Source organism: Mercenaria mercenaria, chromosome 9, assembly GCF_021730395.1.
Source record: "Mercenaria mercenaria strain notata chromosome 9, MADL_Memer_1, whole genome shotgun sequence".
Classification (NCBI taxonomy): Eukaryota; Metazoa; Mollusca; class Bivalvia; order Venerida; family Veneridae; genus Mercenaria; species Mercenaria mercenaria.
This window is the reverse complement of record NC_069369.1, coordinates 76715460-76732176: the sequence shown is the minus strand read 5'-3', so window position 1 is coordinate 76732176 and position 16717 is coordinate 76715460. Positions and strand designations below refer to the sequence as shown.

Sequence of the window (16717 nt, the reverse complement as noted above, 5' to 3'; positions counted from 1 at the left end):
AGTTTATGCATTTTAAGCTCGACTTTTCAAAGAAAAAGTAGAGCTATTGCACTCGCCCTGGCGGCACCGTTGGTTAAAGTTTTTGATGAAGTCAAATATCTCTGTTACTATCAAATCTATTGACTTGAAAATTAAAACAGTTATTTACTATACAAGTCTACACCAAGAGAAACAATTCCAATAACTCTGATTTGAATATTTAGAGTTATGCCCCTTTTTAACTTAGAATTTTTTTGTTAAAGTTTTTGGTAAAGTCAAATATCTCTGTTATTTTCAAAGCTTTTGACTTGAAACTTAAGATAGCTATTTTCTATCAAAGTCTACACCAGGAGAAACAATCCCTATAACTCTGGTTTGAATTTTGACAGAGTTATGCCCCTTTTAGAATTTTTTGGTTTAAAGTTTTTACTGGCAAAGCTCTAATTCAGAGTCAAGCACTGAGAAAAGTCGAGCATGCTGTCTTACAGACAGCTCTTGTTCGATAAGGGATTCTTAAAAACTTTTGATACACACATGTATATATTATAATAATTTTTGAAGCAGGCTGAGAAAACTTTCAGTATTAACAATTCATCATATCAAACCAATAGCAGCCAAGCAAACAAACTTTTGCTAAAATGCATAATAATTATCATATTACATGTATATATTTTATAATTATCATATTACATGTATAATTTTATAATTATCATATTACATGTATACATTTTATAATTATCATATTATGTCATGTATATATTTTATAATTATCATATTACGTGTATATATTTTATTTTCATAGGATATAGATTACCACCAAAGAGGCCTTTGGACAAATGGTCTACACGTGAACGTCTCGCTCTAGCATCTTCTGTAAAGAAAAGTGGGGACCAAAATTGGTAAGTTCATGCTGAATATTAAATAAGCTTGTTACGTATGAAAAGATATATAATGTCATAACATATTTATAACCGCCTCAATAGCCTGGTGGTAGAACGTTCGCTTAGAGTGCGGGAGGTCTTGGGTTTGATCCACAGCCGCATTATACCAAAGATGAAAAATGGTACCAGTAGCTCCCTTGCTTGATGCTCATCATGAAAAGGGAAACTGGCTTCTCTTCTGTCATACCCTCGTGGCGATGGTTCCATCAGGAATGAGGTGTCAAGAGTGATTACTATAAGTTGTAGAACTTGCTTTACAATCGACCTAAAATAAATTATGTATAAACTATGAGAAGAAATGTAGACAGAAATATTCAGCATCATGAGATGATTTCACAGGACAAGTTACATAACTCTATCTTTAATTTTGTTAAACTTATGCATCTTTTTAATTAAGAATTTCAAAATGTTGTTATACCCCCACAAAACAAAGTTTGTCGGGGGATATATAGGAGTGAGCTTGGCGGCCGGTCGGTCTGTTGGTTTTTGTGGTTTCCGGATGATAACTCATGAAAGCCATGACTGATTTAAATCATTTTTGGTACACAGGTGTAACATCAGAAAATACAGGTCAGGTTTGAATTTAGGGTCAATAGGTCAAAGGTCAAGGTCACAATGACCCTGAACAGTTAAACAGTTTCCGGATGATAACTTGAGAACGCTTGGGCCTATGATAATATATTTTGGTACACGTGTAACATCATGAAATACAGGTCAAGTTCGACTTTGGGGTCTCTAGGTCAAAGGTCAAGGTCACACTGACTCGGAACAGTTAAATGGTTTCCGGATGATAACTTGAGAACACTTGGGATCATAATTTTTGGTACACAGATGTAACATCATGAAATACAGGTCAAGTTCGACTTTGAGGTCTGTAGGTCAAAGGTCAAGGTCACAGTGACTCGGAACAGTTAAACGGTTTCAAGATGATAACTTGAGAACGCTTGGGTCTAGGATCTTAAATTTTTGTACACAGGTGTAACATGATTATATATAGGTCGTGTTCGACTTTGAGGTTAGTAGGTCAAAGGTCAAGGTCACAATAACACGAAACAGTTAAATGGTTTCCGGATGATAACTTGAGAATGTTTGGGCCTGGGATCATGAAAATTGATAGCGAAGTTGGTTATGACCAGCAGATGACCCCTAATGATTTTGAGGTCAGCAGGTCACAGATCAAGGTCAAAGTGACCCGGAACACTTAAATAGTTTTCGGACAACAACTTCACAACGCTTGGAACTAGGAGCACGAAATTTAATAGGGAGGTTGGTCATGACCAGCAGATGACCCATAATTATTTTGGGTTCCAAAGGTCAAAAGTCATTTAAATCTTTTCCGGACAATAACTTGAGAATGCTTGGGCCGAGGATCATGAAACTTTATAGGGAGGTTGATCATGACCAGCAGATGACCTCTATTGATTTTGAGGTCAGTAGGTCAAAGGTCAAGCAAGTTCAGCTTTGACGTTGGCTTAGTTCTGTGACAAGGCCATATTGAGGGGGTATAATTCGTCACTCCTGTGACAACTCTAGTTTTGCATGTAAACATGTTCCTCTTCACATCACGAGATGACTTCAAATTGCTTACATTTAGGCAAAATTAAGTCCCTTTTTCAACTTTTTTGTATTTTTGTTTATAAGCTTGTATTAGGTGTTTGGACTTTATGTAGTTGAATGTGCTATCATTAAATAGCTCCTGTTTATTCTGGTTTTACAATGCATGATCAAGCTTATATTTTAGGGACAAAATTTTTATTCCGATACAACGAAACTTTTGCTGACAGGACTTCAGAATCGCTTAGACACTAACAAAGTGCCAGTGAATTGAATTTGACTTAAACTTTTTCATGCACTTGAAATTTCCTTTGAGAAGCTGGAATTTAGAGTTATGGGAGTTTGAGATACAGTATTTCAGCTGTTAGAAGGCTGTCAGTCTTGATTGTTGAAGGTTGATGTTTCTACCAAGTAGTCCCAGGGTCCACTATTCAGTTTCAGGGAAACAGGGACAGGGCCCTTCAGGGGAAATTTATATAACATGTTTAAGACAAAGAGGATTGTTTTTCTAAAACAGATGGTCAAAAAAGATGATAATTGAGATACAACTCTTAAGTAATGGTAAATGATATTTCATTTTTTGTGTGTTTTCTGTATCAAATGTAGTCATTGGACAGTGGATTATTTATCCTTTTTTTTTCATTCCTAATAAAGTTTATTATGTGTGATCTTTCAGATTTCAGTTTTATTACATTTAACAGTAAGTTGGGAGATAAGAATATATATTCCCATGTTGTGGAATGGTAGTGGGGTTGATGGGTACCAGAGCTAAATTTCTGCCCCTCCCATCCAAAATTCCTGAAACAAGGCATAGGGTGTCACAAGTATTATACTCCATACTCAGTAATTTCAGTCTATTGCAAAACTAGCAATATATGCAAGATTGTATATTTCACACTTTTTTGAAAGTAACACTAGAAAATCCTATAAGGGTGATATACAGAATATTTTTACAAAGATGAAATTGAGAATATTGTAAAAGCTGTTATCACAAGTAACAACAACTTGGTCTCAGTTGGGTACTTTAATGGTAATGCATCTATCTGTTAAGGTTAAAGGGAGATCATAATTGGGAAAATAAATGAAGACATATTCTTCCAGTTATGAATCTCCTTGAATTACTGGGACAGATTTTTTGTGAGCTTTTTTTACTGACAAATAAAATTTGAATAAAAAAAACTGGTTATAAAGTGACATCTGGTGAATATGTTTGAATAACCAATGAAAATGGGTTTCCCTCAGTTGCTTGCTTAATTTACATATGATAATTGCTTGTTAGTCAGTGCATTTGAAGCTAGCAGTCAAAACATAACATGACCTCATTAATAGAATGGAGTAATAACAAAGCAATTACTGTCATAGGATACAAAAAAAAAAAGTTTGAGCTTGCATAAATGCACTAAAATGATGGCCTGAATAGGACTTGTTACAGAAATGAAATTTTTGGGTTCTTTTTTGATTATACAGTATTTTTTACCAATATGACTTCGATACGATGTATCAATCAAACTTTAAATACAGCTTTTGATTAATTCCCCGTCAGGGGTTATAGGAATGGTCTCCGTCCGTCCTTCTGTCCGTCCGTAACACTTTGTGTCCACTCCATATAACTTAAACCCCTTGAAGGATTTTCATGAAACTTGGGGCAAATAATCACCAAGATATGATCAACTCATCAAGAGGATGTGCAGAACTCATGAATCAGCCATGTCAGCTCAAGGTCAAGGTCACAAGGTCAGGTTTAAGCCTTCCATTTTGTGTCTGTTCTGTATCTCCTAAACCCCTTGAAGGATTTTCATGAAACTTGGGTCAGATATGATTAACTCATCAAGACAATGTGCAGAACTCATGAGTCAGCCATGTCGGCTCAAGGTCAAAGGATTGAGCCTTCCATTCCATTTTTTTGACCGCTCTGTATCTCCTAAACCCCTTGAAGGATTTTCATGAAACTTGGCCTCATCAAGACAATATGCAGAACTCATGAGGTAGCCATGTCAGCTCAAGGTCAAGGTCACAACGCAAGGTCTAAGGAGACAGTTTCATGAAACTTGGGTCAGATATGATCAGCTCATCAAGACGATGAGAGTCAGCCATGTTGGCTCAAGGTCAAGGTCATAATTTCAGGTTTGAGCCTTTCATTTTGTGTCTGCTTTAAATCTCCTAAACCCTTTGAAGGATTTTCTTGAAACTTGGGTCAGATATGATCAACTCATCAAGACGATGTGCAGAACTCATGAGTCAGCCATGTCAGTTCAAGGTCAAGGTCACAACTCAAGGTCAAAGGTTTGAGCTTTCCATTTTTTGTCTGCTCTGTATCTCCTAAACCCCGTGAAGGATTTTCATGAAACTTGGGTCAAATCATCACCTCATGAAGACGATGTGCAGAACTCATGAGTCAGCCATGTCGGCTCAAGGTCAAGGTCATAACTCGAGGTCAAAGATTTGAGCTTTCCATTTTGTGTCTGCTCTGTATCTCCTAAACCCCGTGAAAGATTTTCATGAAACTAAGGTCAAATCATCACCTCATCAAGACGATATGCAGAACTCATGAGTCAGCTATATCGGCTTAAGGTCAGAGTCACAGCTCAAGGTCAAAAGTTTGAGCCTTCCATTTTGTGTCCGCTTTGTATCTCCTAAACACCTTGAAGGATTTTCAAATTCATTGATGTTGTCATACATGTGGACTATAAGATATACTTAACAACATCAATGCTTCCATCCAGTACCATCAACCCTTTCACTATCCATAACAGTGGCGGGGGATATAGCTTTCTTTCAGACTGCCTTGTTTATATTGAGAACAGGTAAACACCACTAAGCAGACTTTTTTTTCTCCAAATATATGTTCATACCAGTGCAAGAAATATCATTGTATTGTATAGTTCTGTCAGCTGTATCAGATATGTTTCAGCGAAGCAAATAGACCAAATTTTATGGAAATTTAAATATCGTATACATTTGCAGCCAAAAATATTGTCTGAATACAAACTACATAGTGTGTTAAGACATTGAGTGATTTAGACAATTTGAAAGAAAATTTACTTAATATTTCAGGGTGTCTGTAAGCAGAGCCATCAAACCATTCGTAGAATCTTCCCGCCCATCAGACTGGTTTTCACAGAAGGTAAACTTCATTTATAAATAAAAACATAATTTTGTTGTCATATTTGTGACCTTGAAATTGGTCAATTTCAAAATTGAGTCCAGATTCAACCAATCAGATGCTTGGGTTTTGAGACTGATCTCCTGTTTCTGTTTTAATTATGAACTGTTGCTACAAAATTTGACAGCCCATCTAACTAAATGACTTTGTACTATTTATTCTGAGGTGCCTTTAAGGGAAAGGCAGTGGTGTTCTTGTGTTAATTCTGTTTGTTAGGATTTCTTCAATCATTTAAGGAAGTGAATGAATTTTCAAAATTGGCTTAAAGATGATAAAGTAATGAAAATGAAATGGTGGATATATATATCTGAATGTATTTTCTTATTTTTATGAAATAATTGTATACTTTTTCCAACTATAATGCAAGAAATTACCATGTTTTGCATCTTAAACACAAGGAACTTTAGAAATTAATCTATTCAAATGGTTATTTGCTAAATAAAGTATTAATATTCAGATGACATTATAAACACTCTAACGGTCAGCAGTTTTCTTAAATTTGAAACTGCCGTATCTTTTAAAAGTTTTTCAAGAGTGTTCCAATTTAAAAATTTAAGCAATTTATTGTCAGACATTCCATGCCTATTCATGTTGCCTGCCTGGTTAACTCAGTAGATGGAATAAAAGACTTCTAATAAGGATGTTACAGGTTCAAATGAACTGTCTACTTGATGGGTATATTTGTTTCAGAACTGTTTCTACATGATTGATGTTTAACGTCAAACCTATGCCTTCTTGATTTGCATTTTATTTCAGAAGAATGTTCATTTGACTGCGTTTTTTTATTTCAGAACTATGCCTACTTAACTGGTATCTTATTTCAGAACTGTGCCTACTTAACTGGTATCTTATTTCAGAACTATACCTACTTAACTGGTATCTTATTTCAGAACTATACCTACTTAACTGGTATCTTATTTCAGAACTGTACCTACTTAACTGGTATCTTATTTCAGAACAGTGCCTACTTAACTGATATCTTATTTCAGAACTGTGCCTGCTTAACTGGTATCTTATTTCAGAACTATACCTACTTAACTGGTATCTTATTTCAGAACTGTGCCTACTTAACTGGTATCTTATTTCAGAACTGTACCTACTTAACTGGTATCTTATTTCAGAACTGTGCCTACTTAACTGGTATCTTATTTCAGAACTGTGCCTACTTGATTGGCATTTCATTTCAGAACTTTGTTTACTTGGTTGATTTTTATTTGAGAACCACACCTCGATTATAAGTATTTCATTTCAGAACTGTGCCTGCTTAACTGGTATCTTATTTCAGAACTATACCTACTTAACTGGTATCTTATTTGAGAACTATACCTACTTAACTGGTATCTTAATTCAGAACTATGCCTACTTAACTGGTATCTTATTTCAGAACTGTACCTACTTAACTGGTATCTTATTTCAGAACTGTACCTACTTAACTGGTATCTTATTTCAGAACTGTGCCTACTTGATTGGCATTTCATTTCAGAACTTTGTTTACTTGGTTGATTTTTATTTGAGAAGCACACCTTGATTATAAGTATTTCATTTCAGAACTGTGCCTTGCAGTATGCAGACCTTCTAGAAAAGGCAGAGACTCCAAAGTAAGAACACACATAAGTAATATAGTCAAATGATATTAAACAACCAGCCATCCAGTTGGCTTATGGAAGGTCAATGGTTCTACCCAGGTCCTTGCCCGTGATGAAATAATGCATGGAAGGGCACCTGGGGTCTTTCTCCACCATCAAAGCTGGAAAGTGGCCATGTGACCTATAATTGTGTCACTGTGACGTTAGCAGCGAGCCTAGGGAACAATGCAATCTGGCCACTTAAGGCATGTGGCTGCCTAAGACAAGTTGAAGGTAGAACAGAAAGTTAATTCTGGAAGTTAGCTGATAGCTTCCTTAGTAACTAATTTGGATAACCAGACTGGTGGCTCGGCGATATATGACCATTTTGTGTCGATTCGCCGTAAAACCCAACTCACTCACCCCCAGACTGGTGGTATTCTGTTTAAAACTTAATTTCAGATTTGGTGTATAGCATGTTTATGTGAAAAAACTACCTTTGGTCTGTATTTTGGGTTACTGTAGTCAAGATCAGGGTTGCTAACTGGTTTGGAATGAGATATTGGGATGAAACTTAGGATGTAGGTATCTTACCAGGAGAGAAAGGTTCAAGTTGCATTTGAGGTCACAAAGGTCATGATCATGATGACTAATACAGAAAAACTGAAACTCTCTAACAACAACTGTTCATAGAGGATTCAAATGGGCCAATGGAAAATCAGTGGTACATGTTGGCTAAAGTACCATTTTTTATCACAATGCTTTGACAATAAGAAAGTCACAAAATTTCAGATTAAAGAAATTGTATGACAGGAAGGTCATAATTAGTATGTTTCTGTCTATCTCACCTTCAGAAATATCTGGCACTTTAATGAGTTAAGGGACGTCATATTAGGTTAGTGATTGTCTGATATAGATTTTGTATTTTCTTTAGAAATGTCCATATCAGCATATATGTAATGGGTAGTTAGCAAGAATAAAGTGTTACATGGTTTATTTGGTAATAGAATACAGGATATAAGCTGTATCGGAAATCCTTTTATTATATACCTACAAATTTTCAGTCTGAAATACAGTCTGTATTTCTCTTATGAATACAAAACCCTGTATTCAACTCTCATCAGATAAGGAAAAATATTCAGTGGTTGGACTACTTGTTTTAGTTATGACATTCCATGCATCAAAAAAATCACCGTTTCAAATGAGTTTTCGTCCATATTTGTCTGGAATTATAGTCAGTTTTGGCTAACATAACAGCAGAAATAGGTGTATGTATATAATAAAAGGGTCATGAAAGCAAGCACCTCATGGGATCCAGGCCTGGCAAAATCCACTCGAGCCAAATACAACATTGCAGATCAAGGTGCTGTAATATCCATTCCTTGACAGCATTTATCCCTGTCTGGTCACAAACAATTCATGTTACTGAAAATAAACAACAACCTGTATTACTAATGTCTTTAAATGGAAGTATTATCGCAGTAGTTCTGTAGCTTGGTATACCAGGACAGTTCAGCAGATTTACACATTGCGAGGTCGATAGTTCAATCCACAGGTGTGGCATATGGTCTCCGTTATGATTGATAAAATCATTCCTGTTCCACTTCTTATTCATGTGGGGATGTTTGCGGTTACTTGTGGAGAACAAGTTTTTACTGGTACAGAATCCAGAAACATTGCTTAGGTTAACTGCCTACTGTTACATAACTGAAGTACTGTTGAAAAATGATGTTTAACCCAAAACAAACAAAAAAAAAACAAAAGTTCAGCTTAAAATAACATAAAATTTTCAGAATGTTTAAAATATTTCTTCTATTTTGAAGACATCACAGTTAAAAGGCAATGTTTCTCTTCATTTTTCAAAGGTACATATAGATAGGATCAGAATGTTTTATGTTCTTTAAGAGACATGGGTGTTTTAAAACTTATTTTCTGGAATTGTTCTTTCAGACGTAAGCGTGGCGAGAAGGGTGAACGAGAGGTGGTAGAGACACCAGCCAATCAGATTGTACGTAAACTGACAATAGAAAGGATCGAGGAGCTGAAGGAGGTTATTCAGGAAGAGCAGCAGAGATACAAGTTAGCAAATTTTCAAAAGAAAGTAGGGTTTAAATTGTGAAGTCTGAAAAATAGTGTATAAATTGTGAAATTTGAAAAAAATTGTGTTTAAATTTAGAACCCTGAAAAAAATAGTGTATAAATTGTGAAGTCTGAAAAAAATAGTGTATGAAATAGTGTATAAATTGTGTGGTCTGAAAAAAAATAGTGTATAAATTGTGAAGTCTGAAAAAAATAAAAAGGTTTAAATTGTGAAGTCTGAAAAAAATAATGTTTAAATTGTGAAGTCTGAAAAAATAGTGTTTATATTGTGAAGTCTGAAAAAAATAGTGTATAAATTGTGAAGTCTGAAAAAAAGGTGTATGAATTGGTCTCTGTGAAGTTAGCAGAATAGCAGACTAGCAGAATAACTCCAGCAGAATAGCAGAATAGCAGAATAACTCCAGCAGAACAGCAGAATAGCAGAATAACTCTAGTAGAATAACAGAATAGCAGAATAACTCCAGCAGAACAGCAGAATAGCAGAATAACTCTAGCAGAATAACTCAAGCAGAATACCAGAATAACTCTAGCAGAGTAGCAGAATAACTCCAGCAGAACTGCAGAATAACTCCAGCAGAATAGTAGAATAAATCCAGCAGAATAACAGAGTAGCAGAATAACTCCAGCAGGATAGCAGAAATACAGAATAGCAGAATAGCAGAAATACAGAATAGCAGAATAGCAGAATAACTCCAGCAGAATAGCAGAATAACTCCAGCAAAATAACAGAGTAGCAGAATTACTCCAGCAGAATAGCAGAAATACAGAATAGCAGAATAACTCCAGCAGAATAACTCTAGCAGAATAGCAGAATAGCAGAATAACTCCAGCAGAATAGCAGAATAGCAGAATAACTCCAGCAGAATAGTAGAATAACTCCAGCAGAATAACAGAATAGCAGAATAACTCTAGCAGAATAGCAGAATAACTCTAGCAGAATAACAGAATAGCAGAATAACTCCAGCAGAATAGCAGAATAACTCCAGCAGAATAGCAGAAATACAGAATAACAGAATAACTCCAGCAGAACAGCAGAATAACTCCAGCAAAATAACAGAATAGCAGAATAACTCCAGCAGATAGCAGAATAACTCTAGCAGAATAGCAGAATAACTCTAGCAGAATAACAGAATAGCAGAATAACTCCAGCAGAATAGCAGAATAACTCCAGCAGAACTGCAGAATAGTAGAATAATTCCAGCAGAATAGTAGAATAACTCCAGCAGAATAGTAGAATAACTCCAGCAGAATAACTCTAGCAGAATAACAGAATAGCAGAATAACTCCAGCAGATAGCAGAATAACTCTAGCAGAATAGCAGAATAACTCTAGCAGAATAACAGAATAGCAGAATAACTCTAGCAGAATAACTCTAGCAGAATAACTCTAGCAGAATAACAGAATAGCAGAATAACTCCAGCAGAATAGCAGAATAACTCCCAGATACAGAATAGCAGATAATCACAGAAAGCAGAATAACTCCAGCAAAATACAGAATACAGCAGAATAACTCCAGCAAATAACAGAATAGCAGAATAACTCTAGCAGATAACGAGAATAGCAGAATAACTCCAGCAGAATAGCAGAATAACTCCAGCAGAAGCAGAATTAATCCAGCAGAAAGCAGAATATAGAATAACTCAGCAGAATAGTAGATAAAACTCAGCAGAATAACTCTAGCAGAATAGCAGAATAACTCTAGCAGAATAACAGAATAGCAGAATAACTCCAGCAGAATAGAGAATAACTCAGCAGAATAACAGGAATAGCAGAATAACTCCAGCAGAATAGCAGAATAACTCTAGCAGAATAGCAGAATAACTCTAGCAGAATAACAGAATAGCAGAATAACTCCAGCAGAATAGCAGAATAACTCCAGCAGAACTGCAGAATAGTAGAATAATTCCAGCAGAATAGCAGAATAACTCTAGCAGAATAGTAGAATAATTCAGCAGAATCAGAATAATCTAGCAGAATAGAATACCTAGCAAGCAGAATACTCAGCAGAATACAGAACAACTCCAGCAGAATAGCAGAATAGCAGAACAACATTAAAAAGACAAAAATGCTAAATGATTTTTTTTTCATTTTACCTCGCATCAGTATGACAATTAAAATTAGCCTAAGACTATTTTTGCGGTAAACATGTAACCCTGATTTGTTAAAAACCCTTTTTTTGTCAGTAAAAAATAACTTTAAGACCGACTTTAAACATTATACGTCCCGCATATTACCTCGCACAATTAACATTAGCCTAAGCTAGAAGAATAGCAGAATAACTCCAGCAGAACAGCAGACAGAAATGCTAAATGATTTTTTTTTCGTTTTACCTCGCATCTGTATGACAGTTAAAATTTGCCTAAGACTATTTTTGCGGTCAACATGTTACCATTATAATTCTAATGCTATTCTGCTGGAGATGTTCTGCTATTCTGTCTGCTGTTCTGCTGAAGTTGTTCTTTCAACAGACTAAAATGATTTACTAACAGTCATTAAAGCAGTAATGGTAACATGTGTGTCGAAAACAGTCTTACGCTAATGTTAATTGTGCGAGGTAATATGCAAGACGTATAATGTTTAAAAGTGTTGTTTTAACTGACAAAAATGTATTTCTAACAGAATATAATGGTAACATGCTTACTGCAAAAATAGTCTTAGGCTAATTTTAATTGTCATACAGATGCGAGGTAAAATGAAAAAAAGTTATTCTGCTATTCTGCTGGAGTTAAAAAAAAATCATTTAGCATTTTTGTCTTTTTAATGTTGTTCTGCTATTCTGTTGAAGTTATTCTGCTATTCTGCTGGAGTTATTCTGCTAGAGTTATTCTGCTATTCTGCTGGAGTTATTCTGCTATTCTGTTGGAGTTATTCTGCTATTCTGCTAGAGTTATTCTGCTATTTTGCTGGAGTTATTCTGCTGGAGTTATTCTGCTATTCTGTTATTCTGCTGGAGTTATTCTGCTATTCTGCTGGAGTTATTCTGCTATTCTGTTGGAGTTATTCTGCTATTCTGCTGAAGTTACTCTGCTATTCTGTTGGAGTTATTCTGCTATTCTGCTAGAGTTATTCTGCTATTCTGCTGGAGTTATTCTGCTATTCTTCTTGCTTAGGCAATTGTTAGTTGTGTGAGGTAATATGCAAGATGTATAATGTTTAAAGTCGGTCTTAACGTTGTTTTTTTTACTGACAAAAATGGTTTTCTAACAAATTGTGGTTACATGTTTATCAGGCTAATTTTAATTGTCATACAGATGCGAGGTAAAATGAAAAAAAAAAAATTCTGCAGTTGTGCTTGAGTAATTCTGCTATTCTGCTGGAGATATTCTCTTATTCTGCTATTCTGCTGGAGTCATTCTGCCATTCTGCTATCCTGCTAACTTTACAGAGTTTATGAATTGTGAAATCTGAAAAAAAAGTTTATAAATTATGAAGTTTGAAAAAAGTTTGTAAATTATGAAGTCTGAAACAAGTGTATAAATTGTGATGTCTGGGGAAAAAAGTGTATAAATTGTGAAGTCTGAGGAAAAAAGTATATAAATTGTGAAGTCTGAAAAAAAGTGTATAAATGTGTATAAATTGAGAAATCTGAAAAAAAAAGAGTATAAATTGTGAAGTCTGAAAAAAATAGTGTATAAATTGTGAAGTCTGCTTAAAATTTAATGCATTTGACCATGGCTAATTCGTAGGGACTTTGATTTATGGCTTTTGAAGTTGTAAAGTTTTTAGTTATGCCATTAAATTTTAGCTTACATTGTATACCCTGGTATGTATGTTTAAAGTAATTTTTGCATTGCAGAAAATTGAAAAAAGAGGTTGAAGCAATCAGAGCTGGCAAATGTGATGGAGAGATTAATGAAATATGGGAAAACATGCAAGCGTAAGTTAGCTTTAGTGTCAGATTTAGGTTTACTTGCAGTATATGAAGTTTATCGGTGATAATGATTTAGTTCAGCTTGATTATACAGGAAGTGTGAACCTTACTTGAGTCACTCACAGGTTTGCTGGTAATAGTGATTTCAGATATTAGAAGGTGTATTTTTGAATCCATTTTGAATGATATATGGTTATAATGGCCTTCTTGTCTTTTGTAACATGGTTCTAAACAGTTATAATAGTTTTGTCCATCTTTGAGAAATGTGGTAGGCTTTCTAGCATAAGTTTTAGTATTCTTTTTGCTGATTGTTTTTAATATATGTAGTAAGAAATGGTTAGCATTTAACATTGAGGAATTAGATTTAGACATTAATATATAAGACCTCAAGATATAAACATTAATAATATTTCAGATTTAGACATTTCTTACTTACATTGACATATCAGTTTAGACATTAATTAAGGATATTTGTGCCAGGTTTAATTATTGATATATATACCAGATTTAGACATTTATATGATAGACCTTGGTTTACTAGTAGCCAATTTTTGTATCCTGTTTATATATCTCAGATTTAGATATACCAGATTTAGACATTCTAGATTTAGAAACTGATGTACCAGATTTAAACATAGGTGTGATAGATTAAGACATTTTAGATTTTAACATTAATGTACCAGATTTAAAACTTTATACCCGAGTTAAACATTGATATACCAGATATAGATAAAGTTGCAATTAGTATTTCGAATTCCAAGGGATTGAGCATTTTACTTCAAGGTGATTGAAATTCGACTTAAAATTATATTTTGTGAACACGTTTTTGGGACCAGACTTGAAAATGTTGAGATAGCCGGAAGTTTGAGATAAGAGAGTTAGAGATAGAAGTTTGAGGTAAGTGTTTTCGAGATAGAAGTTTGAGAGAAGCGTTTTTGAGATAGAAGTTTGAGATAATAGTTTTTGAGATAGAAGTTTGAAATAAGCGTTTTTGAGATAGAAGTGGAGATAAGCATGTTGGAGATATAGAGTTTCAACTGTTTGTGTTGTTACAGGGAGAAAAAGGCAGCAGAAGAGAAGAGACTGGAAGAAGAACGAAAACTGGCAGAAGATGCTGCTGAGAGAGCTAAAGCTCAAGGTCAGAATAGTTAACATAATAAGCTTGAAACTTTATACATTATGTTTTAATTCTTTGAGCGCTTTTGAACGTTTATTTTATAGATGAAAAGAGCGCTATAAAAATCTGGTAAATAATAATAAGACGCAATTCCTAAATGTTCACAGGGGCGGCGAAAATCATTTGTCCGACTTGCCCATCTTGTACCAGAGCCCATACAGGCAAGAAAAACTTTACCATATTTTAATATATTACCATTACACAAACAAGTAGACAATAGCTCTCAGCAAAAGCAGACAAGGAAGTCAAAATCGGATTTCGCCAGCCCTGGTTCAATAGTTTTTTGTTCTGTATGCTGTTTTTAGCAGTTTATTTAAAGTTATGTAGAAGGACATCATCACATTCTTTGATCTGTTTAAAAAAAAAACTCTTTTCTCAACAGTTTTTTATCCAACATAAAATGGTCTAATATTGTATCTTAATTTCTAACCAGACTGGAGGCATGAGTGGGCAAGTGGTTAAGGTTGCAGACTTCATACCAGTTTCTGATTAGCCACAAGATGTCTGTACTGTGTGTGTCAACTAGTATTACTTGTTATTTCAGCTTTACGTAAGATGTCAGGTGGAATACATAGAACATCAAGTACATTTAGTTCAGTGTCAGAGATGGATGAAAGTACCCAGGATTCCATGCCAGATACTCTAAATGTAGAGGTTTGTGTCATAAATCAATTATTTCAGTGCCAGAAATGGATGATAGTACCCAGGATTCAATTCCAGATTCTCTCACAAAAAGGTTTGTTAGTTCAGCATTGGAGATGGACTAAGTACCCAGGACTCTATATTGGATACTCTTAATGTAGAGGTTTATGTCATATATCAGTTTGTTTGTTTGTTTTGGGTTTAATACCATTTTTCAACAGTATTTCAGTTATGTAACGGTGGGCAGTTAACCTAACTAGTGTTCCTGGATTCTGTACCAGTACAAACCTGTTCTCCGCAAGTAACTGTCAACTTCCCCACATGAATCAGAGGTGGAGGAAGAATGATTTCAGACGCAATGTCTTTTATCAAATTGTCATGGAGAACATACGCCCAGCCCAGGGATATAACTCACAACCCCAAGATCAGTAGATCAGCACTCTCCCTAATGAGCTAAGTGGCAGGCCTCAAATATGGTCTGGATCCATGCTGGTCGCAATGCACTATGTTGGTTTTGTCATGGGGCAGCTCGAATGATTAAAGATACAGTGGCCTCTGTCAAGTTGCAACAGAGAACATTGCCTGACTCCGATCTGAAACTGGTAGCCGTGTGATTAGAAGTATTGTGCTGTATCATCTGAGCTAACTGTTGGAGTGTTGCTGCAGATATCCTGGAATTGAATTAAGAGTTTTTCTTCTTTATTCAACTTTGAATTTTACTGTAACATGTCACAAATTTTATTGAAGACTCGGCTTATTAATTACATTGTTGACAAAGCGTGATGTGATTGCATGTTGAAATCTGTCTTTAAAACATTGGCCCAAATTAATCTAAGTTTTGCGTTACATATTTAATTCCATTGACAGAATAGCCATTCTTATTTATTATTTTGGATGGCAAATGACATCAGTCAACAGAATGATTAAATATTGACCAATAATGGACGATTGATGGTGGTATGTTTAAGATCAGGGAAATACCCGAGTTATTATGTCTCCCACCACACAGTGGTGTGGGAGACATATTGATTTACTCCAGTCTGTGTGTCTGTCTGTGTGTCTGTCTGTCACAAAGCTTGTCCGCACTCTAAGTCGAACACTTCTCATCCGATCTTCACCAAACTTCAACAAAATGTGTCTGCCAAGAAAAAAGTGCTCAGCCAAGTTCGATAACTAGCCAAATCGGCCTAGGCACTTCGGAATTATGGCCCTTGAATTACCAAAATCACTCTGATTTCTTGCGTAGTTTACCTCCAAACCGACCCCTATACTACTAGTAGTATAGGGGTCTTTTTGGTGTCAAGTAAGCGCATGCACATGTGGATTCAGTAAACAGTATATAAAGACTGACTTATTATTTAGATGATTAGGCAGTTGTGGGAGACATGCGCTTTTCTCAAAAGCATCTCTAGTTTCATTGACTGAAATCCATAAAATGATATATTGACTGATATATCAACATGACAAATCAACACTCAGGTTGTTTTTGTGCTGACTAATTGACATGTAAATATTGACCAATTTCCAACAGTTATTAACATTTGGTATAATTGTTGAATTAAGATGAAGCACTCTAAGTATAGTTCAGAAGCTTAGTATTAAAAAACATTTTTTTGCTGCCCTTATTTTAACTTGGCAGCATTCGTCAAAAAAACATGGCCACCAAGGGATGGTCAGTTTTCCCTATTTGTGGAATGTTTTCTTATTCCCAGACTATTCACATAT

General features: G+C 35.1%; 1 protein-coding gene across 1 annotated transcript in view; it reads left to right on the top strand.

Annotated features, from left to right (window-relative positions):
• Positions 1-16717, top strand: part of LOC123547520 (bromodomain-containing protein 8-like) — a 42180-nt gene that overhangs the window by 9256 nt on the left and 16207 nt on the right. The window contains exons 2-8 of the mRNA XM_053551772.1: positions 782-878; positions 5529-5598; positions 7186-7235; positions 9153-9281; positions 13099-13179; positions 14229-14311; positions 14895-15004. Coding sequence (XP_053407747.1) covers positions 782-878; positions 5529-5598; positions 7186-7235; positions 9153-9281; positions 13099-13179; positions 14229-14311; positions 14895-15004 — 620 coding nt within the window. The remainder of the gene's footprint in view (positions 1-781; positions 879-5528; positions 5599-7185; positions 7236-9152; positions 9282-13098; positions 13180-14228; positions 14312-14894; positions 15005-16717) is intronic.